The following is an 11,958-nucleotide window of genomic DNA, read 5'->3' on the forward strand; positions in this document are numbered from 1 at the left end:
ACCTCGACTCGGAAAAGACACAGTTTCCGATCGGGAGAGGCAATCAAAATCAAGCTGCGGGTGCGGCTCGGGCGCGTGTCGGGTCGGGAGCGCGGCGGATCTAATTCCCGCCGTGCTCCCGACCCGCTATGCGCCCGACCGAAATTTGATTTTTAACATAAAAAACCCACAAAAAAAACCTAAAGGGTGAGATCTAGTCTTGATCTTGAAGGCTGAGGTTCAAAATACGATTGTAATACAATTCATCACAACACGTTATTAAAAGTTACTCAAAATAAATTCGTTAAAAGATAAAATTTGTGTATCCAAGAAAATGGAGCTCATTTCGAGCAACTAATTAGTTAGATTACCATATTTTTCTTAAATCGTTTTATTAAAATACGTTAAGATTTCATGGTTTTTTTTTTCATTTAATAAACCAATTTTGTGAGAGAGATTTTATTCTTATAATTAACCCTATCGATCGATGCAATAAAAGTGTAGGGTGCAGATTCAGATTAAAGCGGGTTCGATTCCCGCGTGTTGCTAGAAATTTTCGAAAATCTATGAATGCAATTTTATTTCTTTTAAAAAATAAAGGAATGTTTCCTTTAAGTAAAAATTTCTATCTCCAGTATTTAGAGTACTTTCCCTCCAGGTGGCATTACAAATTTCCACCCGGAATATTCTTGAAACAAAAGTTAGTGTCTTATTTTATTTCAGTTATTCCGTTTTACTTTTTCTGGAAAAAAAAACAAATTTAGTAAAAAACCAGGGCGCTGTGTTTATTTCATGTTTTTTTTCAAAAATGTGAAATAAAATGTGGTTTTTTTTCACATTCTGACTGATAAGTTCCCTGTGAAGGCTTGCTTGCACAGCTCATAATGCCCTTCCCGTATAATTATGAGGTTGCCAGGGGCACTATAAACAAAACTTAAGTAGTAAGATATGGGACAGTTCAGTCAGTGTTAGAATGATCTTTTTTTTTATAATATCAAGTGACAAAAGGAATAAGTCGTACGCCTGATGGTAAGCTACATGCCTGTCCATAACAGTTGCAGTGCCACTCAGAGCTTTAAATCACAAAGATCTGAGGGGCGTTTCCACTACTCCCGTCACCCTGAGACGTAAGTTAACAATTCCCATGTGCCTATAATATCACCCTTACCCTTCAAAACTGGAACACAGTAATGCTGACATTACTGCTTGGCGGCAGAAATAGGTATTTCCCTGGACGAACTCTTTCACACAGAGCTCTACAGCTACTAAAATCTATATATTTTACTAAAAACATAATGAAAAATGCACTTTACGTACATTGCAATAATGTTGGTTTTTGTCTAATACTTTCAGCGCTGACTGCGTCTATATTTTATCGCTGTTGTGACTTACCCCTAGCGAGGATCTGCAGTGATATAATGGCCTTCGCCTCGCCGTGCACGTTACGGGCGACGACGCTGTAGGCACCGGTGTAGTCCAGCTTCGCGTGCGGAATCTCGAAGCGGTACTCGGGGCCTGCGCCTACGCGTTTGAAGTGCGACGCGTCGCGGTAATAGTCCGGCTGGGAGACAAACACTCCTATGTAGCTATCATTTGTGAACTCTTCGTTTTATTTATTTATTACACAAGTTACAGTAATAGAAACTAAATATGTAAGCCATTTTCATTACAGGTTTGAGTCAATCACCGCCCAGAAGCAAGATACTGAATTACGATCACAGAGCTTCGGGCGGTGACGGCGGTGAGAGTTACAGAACACGTCAGTATCATTAATAACCATTTAAAATTTCTATCAAGGCTAGAGCGTCGTAGAATGGTGTCCGCCTTAGTCAGGGCTGGGTAGTATATAAATTACTTGTAATTGAAATACGTATTTAAAATACAAATACGTATTTTGTATTTATATTATTTACTCCCTAAAAATGTATTTTGTAATTGGTATTTCAAATATCTGACTGTAATGTATTTTGTATATTGATTTTCACATAACAACAAATTGCTTTTTTTTTCATTGTAATGCCTATTATGTGACATGCATAGATATATATGATATTGAACTCAATGGTGACGTGTGTGTATGTGTATGCATGTGTGTGTGTGTGTGTGTGTGTGTGTGTGTGTGTGTGTGTGTGTGTTTGTGTGTATAAAATGGAACGTTCTCAAAATTAAACTCTATGGGTATGAAAAACACGTATCCAATGCAGGAAAAACACATTTGCAGGTGGCAACACTGCATGGCAATATCAAAGACGTCAAAGTCATCTTTTCGCGGCTATAATCTTACACTATGGAAACCAATTTTTTCCATCTTCTAAAGTTATAACTTAAGAGTAGTTCAACCCGGACACTGGCAGAATTGTCCTTAGTGGGACAGAAGCCAAAACACATCCTAAGAGTCGTATTCCAGAACTCTACTCAATGCTCAAGTCAGGATCTGAGTATGATTTCAAGCACTGGAAATACGACCGTAATGGCAGGGACTTGAGTATGATTTCGAGTGCTTTAAACCATACTCAAACCCTGACTTGAGCATTGAGCAGAGTTCTAGAATACGACCCTGAGTGTCGTATTCCAGAACTCTATTGAGTAGACTCAATGCTCAAGTTAGGGCTTCAGTATGATTTCAAGCAATGGAAATACGACTCTAGTGGCAGGGACTTGAGTATGATTTCTAGTGTTTTAAATCATATTCAAGTCAGGACTTGAGTATGATTTCCAGCACTGGAAATACGACCCTAATGGCAAGGACTTGAGTATGATTTCTAGTGCTTTAAATTATACTCAAGCCTTGACTTGAGCATTGAGTCGAGTTCTGGAATACGACTCTTAAGGTTGTAAAGGCATTGTGAATTTGTGATTTTAATAAACCATCTTTCTAATTTGTGTTGTGAACGTGATAAGAACGGCATTTACACGTACCTATATAAAGTATTCGTCTTGCATGGGAAATTAATAATAATTGTACGAACTACGTGCTCTGTAGTATGATTGTATTGATTGGCTTAACACTTTTTTCTAGTAAAACTGAATAATTGAAAACTTCTTTTTCAAGATATGTATTGTGTAAGGAAAAAACTTTGAATAATATTGTTGGTTTCCACATGTCGCGACAGGTATATTAATAAAGTATATTGTAATTTGTATTTTAAAAACACCCCATGAAAGTACTTTGCATTTCAAATACACCTCAAGAAAGTTTGGTATTTCGTATTTTATATACATATAGGGAAGTATTTTGGAATTTGTATTTCAATTAAGACGTAGCATATTTGTCCAGCCCTGGCCATAGTGCCTCCGTGCGTATTAGACGTAGAGCGAACAGAGGGTGTCGACACTGGCGTAGAACGTATCGTGGTATTGGTGGTTTTAGAAAAAGGGATCTGAACCTTAAAGATATACTTGATAAGCGCCAATTTTAACCATGCTGCCGCCGTTAGTTGAAAGGGCGCATGTGACATTTATAAAAAAAATACATTGTCTATTGCCGTGTTAAGTAAAAAATGAATGATTGGTCACTATATTTACTTTTTCCTATGTGGCTAAGATATGAAGTTAACGCAAGAGAAAAGTAGATGTATTTTTAATAAAATTTCTTTAAACATAATGTTCTCGGTTTTGAGCTTTTGTCACTAGCGCCCTAACGGCGGCAGTATGAACAAACTTCGTCATGACCAACCACGTTTGAAAGTTTGTAAAACTACCTCCATGAATATAGTGTAACGGCGACAAAAATGTACAATAATTTAATAAGTATAATTTGCCGAAAGTCTGAGAAAAACCTTATACTATTTAAAAAAACTATTACTAAACTAACGGAACACTCAAGTATTTGAGTCGAATTTTTCTGTCTGTGTGTGTCTGTTGAAGTGCATGTGAGTAAATGTATAATAATATACCTTACAATGATCTTACACACGTAAACATTGCTTTTATGTATTTGTATGCCTGATTTGCGTTCGACATAATGATCTACAGTGTTCTTTTGCGAAGTTAATTCGCCAATTTATTATTGCGTTAAGTAGCCGATTTCTACTTGGTGCCGGACATTGGGGAACATGAACTCTCTTATTTCCGAAATTACCCACACGTAGAAATACTCAAACCCCCAAATGAGTTATTTTACAACTCCATTCGCCACAAAATCTCCAATCAAATTTGTAATTCCCTAGACATTTTATTAAGTAGGCTAAAATCACCTTTTCCTATTTTACTTTTTAGTCGCCGCGCGGCCTGTCGAAATAGCCTGAATGGCGAAAAATCGCCTAATCTGGCAACATTGCTGATCTACACTTAATTTGTACATGTAAACTTCTGACTAGAGATGAGATTAACTGCTATATTCGCAACAAAACTTAAAAATTATAATATTTTTGTTGGAACATATTTTGTCGACGACATTAAATAAATTGTGGTACGGAGTTTAGCAGTGGAACGAAACTATTACCTTTAGGAAATCCCTTAGCCAGAAGACGTCAGGTTTGGGATCGCCGACAACTTCGCAGGCGATGATAACTGTATCACCCTCGTGCGCTTCGCTTGACCGCGGCTTACGGATGAACATTGGTTCCTTCGAATACCTGCGCCAAGGACATTTTACTAGCATCAATTCATCATCATCAAACCATTATACCCCCACTACCGGCCACGGGGCTTAGAAATTAAAGCCGTAAGCGTAAGTACGTCGGAAATTTTAATTCCGAAAAATACAAGGCACCAAAAAGGCGCTCGTTAACGGTTACCGCGTAGCCGCCACGAGATAACATCCCGCAAGACAGAGTCGCCATTAATTCTGCCTTAACAACGATAACGTTAAGTATAAATATCGATAATAATATTGTGATCGTATATGCCCACAACATGCACGGTCTTAACGTTCGTTCCTCGCAGGACACCGGGAATCGAACTTAGGATATCCTCATCTAGCGTCCACGGTGCTAACTGTTAAGTTCCGACGAAGTTTCTTTCATGCAAACCAGGATCAGCTTTTTCCATTTGTCCGAAGAGCAAAACACAATTGTGTGTTCTTTCTTAAAACTTGTTTGTTTCGATGATTACAAATAACCATGCATTATCAATAAATAATCCAAATCTGTACTAACGGCACGTCAGGACTGATGACTACAGGCGGAGTTCTCTTTTTCTCCTTAACGTCTCCTTCTATGACATCGACTTTGCCCGACGTTGACGCTCGACCGACTTCGTTGGAGGCGGTGCAAGTGTAGACCCCGGAGTCTCTCGGCGTGACCGACGCGAGCGCCAGTTCGATCTGCCCGTCGTGATCCAGTGTCATGATGGCTCTACGGCTTGGTCGCAGGCGCACGCCATCGCGGTACCACGACACTCCTACAGAGGGGTACGCTTCGACAACCGCTGATATTCTAAGTTCTTCACCTAAATTGTAAAGACATTGAATAATTAGAAGACCTATTGAACGTTTCAATAAGCAAATAGATGTAATTCCCCAAAATTTAGAGGTGTTTTTTATTATAATTATTTCTAATGCTGTAATATAATGTATCTGCTCCAAAGAATAAGGACTATATACCTTCGAGCAATCGGTAGAGCGGTTCGAGTCCGCAACAGAATTCTGGCGCGACGTAAGCGCGGATACCCTTGTCGACGACGAGGCTGCAGCGGCAGGAGACGGCACCGCAGCTGTTACGCGCCATCGCCTCGTATACCCCACCATCTTCTAATGTCGTTGGAGCTATTTCCAGCGTATGAAACAGCTCGTCTTGAGATGCCGTGTGTCGACCTGTTCACGAAACCAGTGATTACATTAAAAGACAGTAGTTTTGTTTATGTAAGCTAGTGAATTGTTTTCATATTTGGCCAAAAAACGACAGCTAACATTGAATTTTACCACATTAAAATTTAAGCAGTTTATTGATAGTCACTTGAAGCGAGTATAGAAGTAAAACTATTAGTTAAGTGCAACGAAGTTAGCCGTTAGGTACAACGATAAGCAAGACGCGATACGGGTTTCACTTAGAAGACCTTTTGATCGACTGGCTGTCGGTGCGCAGGAATGCATTGTGTCCTTAACCGAAACAATGGCGTTGCGGGTTACGGATTATTCATCGTGAAGTAAGTTGAAATTTACATTAATATTTTTAGGCAAATTAGTTTAAATTTTAATTATTGTTACTTAGTTTTTATTGTTATTAAGTTTATTTATTAGAAGTAAATAGAATATTAGTATTTAGTTTAAATTACATTATTAACACAATATTTAGATTTAGTGTTAGATTAGGTATTAATTAGTTTTCAGTTCGCTCTGTGATACAGGAAGGCAGTTTCCATATCCACACGATAAATACGTTTTGAAATGCAGTACAAAACCAGCCGACTGATACGAGAATAAAACACGATATATCGACAGCGGATAAATATAAATGCGTCGTGCCACTTGGCAGCACGAGATCAATCAGCCACAAACTAAAATCATTCGCCACCGTCATTTCTATGTAACCGCGTCTATCACACAAATGATAATAAACGCAATAAGTGTTGTGTATTCTTATACTCCAGTAACTACTTATTTAATTGAACTTACTATCGAAATTCACTTCGATTCCATCCTTGAACCAAATTAGTGTAGGCGCTGGTTTACCAACAACTTGACACGTCAATCGTACCGGGTATGTTGCTTGCACTCGCCGGTCTCGGAGCCGCATCGTGAATTGCGGGGGGTATTCACCCAGGACGTCTGCTGACCTCTCTCTGAAAGATTCGCCTGTTTAGTACAGCTAATCAACACAGATATCGATAAATAAATTGAGATTGAAGCATGCTAGTACTTGCCTTTTGAGCTTAGCGTCAGCTTCCCAAACTAAGCGATCGGTGACGACAGCCACCCGCGCATATGTCGAGGCGCGGCCGTGCTTGTTCGACCCCTCGCAACTGTACCGCGCCTCATCTTCCGGCTGAATGTTCTTAATGACCAGACTGCAATTGTAACCATTGAAAGATGTCTTCATTCGCCTTTCTTCGTCGTCGATTTCATGTCCGTTCTTCATCCACACAACTTCGGGTATTGGTTTTCCTTTAACACTGCAACTGAGAGTTGCTGTCTCCCCCAATAAAACTTTCAACTGTCCAGGAAGAATATCTACAAACTCTGGCGATGCACCAGCCAATCCGACGCCAACCGGCGATGACGTCTGCACTGACTCGCCCCACCCGTATCTGTTCCTCGGAGTGACACGGAAATGATATTCCTCGCCTTGTTTGAGGTTGAACGCGTCAAAGGAGTTCAGGGGCGTGATGCCAAGCTCCACCCAACGTGCGCCGCCTTCTTTACCGAGCAGCCAGCTCTCTACTTTGTAGGCCAGCACGGGTGCGGTAGCGCGGCTGTCCGGCTTGGGCCACGCTATTGAGGCCCAATTGTTCCCAACATCGACAACAGTCGGAACGCCCGGGATGCGTTCGGGCACAGCTGCAAATGAGTTTCAATATCAGCGCCTCAGCGGAGTTTCAATATCAGCGCCTCAGCGACAATGACCTTAACGGCATACTTGAAAAACTGCCAGGTATAGCTCGAGCCAATATAAATTATAGCTTTATCGATACTAACAATACTTTATCCGACACATTTGTTTGTAATAATAAAATAAACATACATGCCCCAAAACAAATTACTTAATGTCGTCGCTCTAGTGGTACAAAAAGGCTTGAAGAAATTATTGTAAAAATTGTCTAGCAAGTAATTTATGATGATGCGTTTATCAGTTAGAATAGTAGGTTTCTACATGTGTTAATGGTTTCTACTTAGATTTCCACTTCGTGTCTGTGTATAGACGATTAATAATACTGGATTAAAATATCCTAGCAACGTGCAAACTAATATTAAACTAATAACACTATACCAAAATAGGATGCCAGGTTCAAATTCTGGATATCGGTGTTCTAACCTGAAAAATTGGTTATATACCCCTGGGCACAACGCTACAGAGAGACCATTGGATCTCTCTGCATATGACGACATACTTACATTTGTATTGGCGTTCAACTGCAGACAAAGCTGAATCTTCCATCGGGTACGTCCAATCTGTTATTAAGTTTTCAGAAGAAGCTCTTTGTCGCACCTTAAATAATAATTTATGATAAGCACACTTTATTAATAACTTATTTTATTTTTTTAAATACTTAGTCAATTCTGTAAATAGAATTTGTATTTATGGTTACCTCAACCGTAACGAAAGCTCTGTCGCAGCCATACGCGTTTCTTGCGAGAATACAGTAGGTACCTGCATCTGTGACCACAGACCTTTTTACTGTAAATTTTACGTAATCATCAGATGTCATTTTGCAGACGCGCTGAGTGTTCGTTATGTCTTTGATACCTTTCATGAATGTCACTGTAATGGAATTCACACCCTTGTAATTTTGGTAATTCTATATAAAAGTTTATATACGAAATGGAAATGGATTTACCTTTGGGTTTTGGTTCACCCTGTACTCTGAACGAAATGTTTAAATCTTCTCCGACTGAAATCAAAATATCTTTCTCTGGACGTCCAACAATAATAGCTGCCCTACCTTCCATCTCATTTGGATGAACCACAGTGATGGCAGCGTTCATATCAACAGCCCCATGAGTACTCCAGGCTCTACACGTATACAAGCCTGTCTCCTTCTCTGTCACATCAGTTAAGGCAAGGGTGTAAAGACCTTGCTCAACAAAAGTCCGCGCATTTCTGTATAAATCTGTTACAGATCGACCTTCCTGTAACCATTCCACTTTTGTAGGAGCCCCTCGAATTTCAACCTGAAGACCGATAGTACCTCCTCTTACTACTTTATAATCTGTTAGAACGTTGGTGAAGTGTGGCCGCCGTGATTCCATCACCTGTCTCTGAAAGTGAGACCGTTCTAGCGTAGCTATATTCGGGCTTAACCGACTTTCTTTACCTGAAAATTTATTTTCATTTAGAAGATTACGAATTTAGTTGTTTTTTTACACATTTCTTAGATTTTAACCCAACAATTAATGAACCTCAACTAAATCAACGCAAATGACTTACCGGTAAAGCTTACAACGTGTGTTATCTGATCTGACCATACTGCGTTTTCAGCTTTGCAGATATATGTTCCACTGTCGTCTGGCGTTGGTGAACTAATGGATAATCTGCAAACTCCGTCGGCGAGGTAATAAGCCTGACATCTTTCATTCATACCCACAGGTCTACCATCTTTTATCCAAGTTATGGTAGGTAAAGGTTGACCTCGAATGCGACATTCAAGAACCAACTCATTTTCAGCTAGGTGATATGTATCTATTGGAGAAAATGCAAAAAAGTATTATTTCAAGTTAATTAATATTATCGTGTCTTGTTTACTTAGCAATGCATCTAGCACAAATTGCATCAAATTACCTCGGATAGAGCGCGTAAACGTCGGTGGAATAGGAGAAGCTTCAAAACTGGGGTACACTTTCAGATTTGCTGAAGAATTGATAGAGCCATTTTCGTTTTCGACTGTACAACTATATTCTGCAGAATCACTTGGCACAGCATTGAGAACCTCCAGTGTAATTAAACCATCCACAAATTTAGTCCGATATTTTAATTTGTTCTCTAGGGGTACGCCATTTTTATACCACGTTATAGTCGAATCACTTGAACATAGGACACTGCAAGTAAGTTTCACACGAGATCCTTCAACGGCTGTTCTATCTGTTAAATACGTCGAAAAGACCGGTTTTCTTTTAAGATCTCTGGGAACGCTTGATCGTCTTTCTGACAGCACACTGCGAGCTTCGCTTACTGCTTTTGTTCTGTGTCTCGTTTCTGATCGTCTTTCGGATTCCTCTTTTCGAGTAATGTTAGGAATGGGTGGCATCGAAGACCGAAGTTGAGAATCTAGTACAATTGTATGAGCTTTGTAAATTGTAGGACTACGACCATACCTATCTTTCTCAAATAAACTAAGAGGTGCATCGTCGCACGATCTTTCTGTGTATGCTGAAGGGCGTGCGAAATCCATTGTATAATCTTTGTGGTTATGGTCGACAAACCTTGGTTTTTCTTTTCCCTCAAATTTCCTCCTTGTTGTTGGTTCGTCGTATTCTGGGATTTCGGTTTGTTTTCTTATTCTTGTGTCGTCCCCATTTTCCTTGAATGCGTCTTCAATATATTTATCAGATTTTGATGGTCTGTTTTCTTTTATATATTTTGTTTCTACGTTCACAGTTTTGTATTTAGAATCGGATTTCTTTACTCGACTCAGATTATTCCAATCTTTCAATTCACTTTCTTTTTGCTCTTTAAGCCTAGCTTCCGCCGTAGCATCTGGCATAGTAAAATCAGTTTCTTTCTCCTGTTTTCGTTCTGTGGCACCAGCATAAAATGCTTCCCGTTTTTGGCATTCGGCGTCAGCTTTAACTTTAGCTTGTTTTACTTCTTCATCCTTTTTGTCACTTAGCTCGGATTTCACCCATTCGTTCTTTTCTTTTTCATCCTTTTCTTTCTTTGATTTAATTTTTTGCTTTTCTTTCTTTGTTACAGATTCAGCTGTCTCCGTTTCTATTTTGCCTTTGGTTTCATTTTCTTCCTTTTCTTTTAGAGCTTTGGCGTCAGCCTCTTCTTTTTCTTTTTTAATTTTAGAATCAGGATCCTCTTTTTCAGTCTTAACTTTTGTACCAGCTTCCTCTTTTTCTATTTTTGCTTTGGCTTTAGCTTCCTTCTTTTCTTTTTTTACTTTTACATCATTTTCCTCCTTTTCCATTTTAATTTTGGCTTCAGCGTCCTCTTTATCTTTCTTGACTTCAGTCTCTTCCTTTTCCTTTTTAGTTTTGGCCTCAGCCTTATCTTTTTCTGTCTTGTCCTGGATTATAGCCACTTCCTTTTCTTTTATCGCTTTAGCGTCTGTCTCTTCTTTTTCTTTTTTAGATTCATTTTCCTCCTTTTCTTTTTCTTTCTGGACTTTAGCTTCAGCTTCTTCCTTCTCTTTTTTTATTTTTGCTTCAGCTTCGGCCCTTTCATTATTAGCTTTTTCTTCAGCTTCCTTCTTTTCTTGCTTGGCTTTAGCCTCATCCCTTTTTTTTTTCTCTTTACTTTCATTATCCTCCTTTTCTTTTTTGGCTTTCAATTCAGCGTGTTCCTTTTCTTTCTTAGCTTTAGCTTCAACCTCCATCTTTTCTTTTTTAGCATTGGCTTCAGCTTCCTCCTTTTCTTTCTTAATCTTCGCTTCAGCGTCCTCTTTTTCTTTCTGGGCTTTAACTTCAGCTTCTTTTTTTGCTTTCGCCTCAGCCTCTTCCTTTTCTCTTTTAGCTTTAGCTTCAGCTTCCTTCTTTTCTTTCTTATTCTTGGCTTCTGCGTCCTTTTTTTCTTTTTGGGCTTTAGCTTCAGCTTCTTCCTTTTCTTTTTTCGCTTTAGCATCAGTCTCTTTCTTTTCTTTCTTAGCTTTAGCTTCCTCCTTTTCTTTCTTAATCTTGGCTTCTGCGTCTTCTTTTTCTTTCAGGGCTTTAGCTTCAGCTTCTTCTTTTTCTTTTTTCGCTTTAGCTTTAGCCGTTTCCTTTTCTATTTTAGCTTTATTTTCAGCTTCCTCCTTTTCTTTCTTAATCTTGGCTTCAGCATCCTCTTTTTCTTTCTGGGCTTTAGCTTCAGCTTCTTCCTTTTCTTTTTTAGCTTTTGCTTCAGCTTCCTCTTTTTCTTTCTTAACCTTGGCATCAGCTTCCTCCTTTTCTTTCTTAATCTTGGCTTCTGCGTCCTCTTTTTCTTTCTGGGCTTTAGCTTCAGCTTCTTCCTTTTCTTTTTTCGCTTTAGCCTTAGCTGTTTCCTTTTCTATTTTAGCTTTAGCTTCAGCTTCCTCCTTTTCTATCTTAATCTTGGCTTCAGCATCCTCTTTTTCTTTCCGGGCTTTAGCTTCAGCTTCTTCCTTTTCTGTTTTCGCCTTAGCCTCAGCTGTTTCCTTTTCTTTTTTAGCTTTGGCTTCAGCTTCCTCTTTTTCTTTCTTAATCTTGGCATCAGCTTCCTC

General features: G+C 39.1%; 1 protein-coding gene across 1 annotated transcript in view; it reads right to left on the reverse strand.

Moving 5' to 3' along the window:
- LOC113239161 (titin homolog) overlaps positions 1-11,958 on the reverse strand; it is a 111,961-nt gene that overhangs the window by 11,404 nt on the left and 88,599 nt on the right. The window contains exons 31-42 of the mRNA XM_026476033.1: positions 10,486-11,940; positions 9,357-10,440; positions 9,006-9,257; positions 8,416-8,892; positions 8,167-8,339; positions 7,973-8,066; positions 6,784-7,417; positions 6,536-6,702; positions 5,525-5,734; positions 5,079-5,370; positions 4,424-4,556; positions 1,372-1,540 (exon numbers count right to left, since the gene is read on the reverse strand). Of these exons, the coding sequence (XP_026331818.1) occupies positions 1,372-1,540; positions 4,424-4,556; positions 5,079-5,370; positions 5,525-5,734; positions 6,536-6,702; positions 6,784-7,417; positions 7,973-8,066; positions 8,167-8,339; positions 8,416-8,892; positions 9,006-9,257; positions 9,357-10,440; positions 10,486-11,940 (5,140 nt within the window). The remainder of the gene's footprint in view (positions 1-1,371; positions 1,541-4,423; positions 4,557-5,078; positions 5,371-5,524; positions 5,735-6,535; positions 6,703-6,783; positions 7,418-7,972; positions 8,067-8,166; positions 8,340-8,415; positions 8,893-9,005; positions 9,258-9,356; positions 10,441-10,485; positions 11,941-11,958) is intronic.

Source organism: Hyposmocoma kahamanoa, unplaced genomic scaffold, assembly GCF_003589595.1.
Source record: "Hyposmocoma kahamanoa isolate Upper Pololo Valley unplaced genomic scaffold, ASM358959v1 99702, whole genome shotgun sequence".
NCBI lineage: Eukaryota > Metazoa > Arthropoda > Insecta > Lepidoptera > Cosmopterigidae > Hyposmocoma > Hyposmocoma kahamanoa.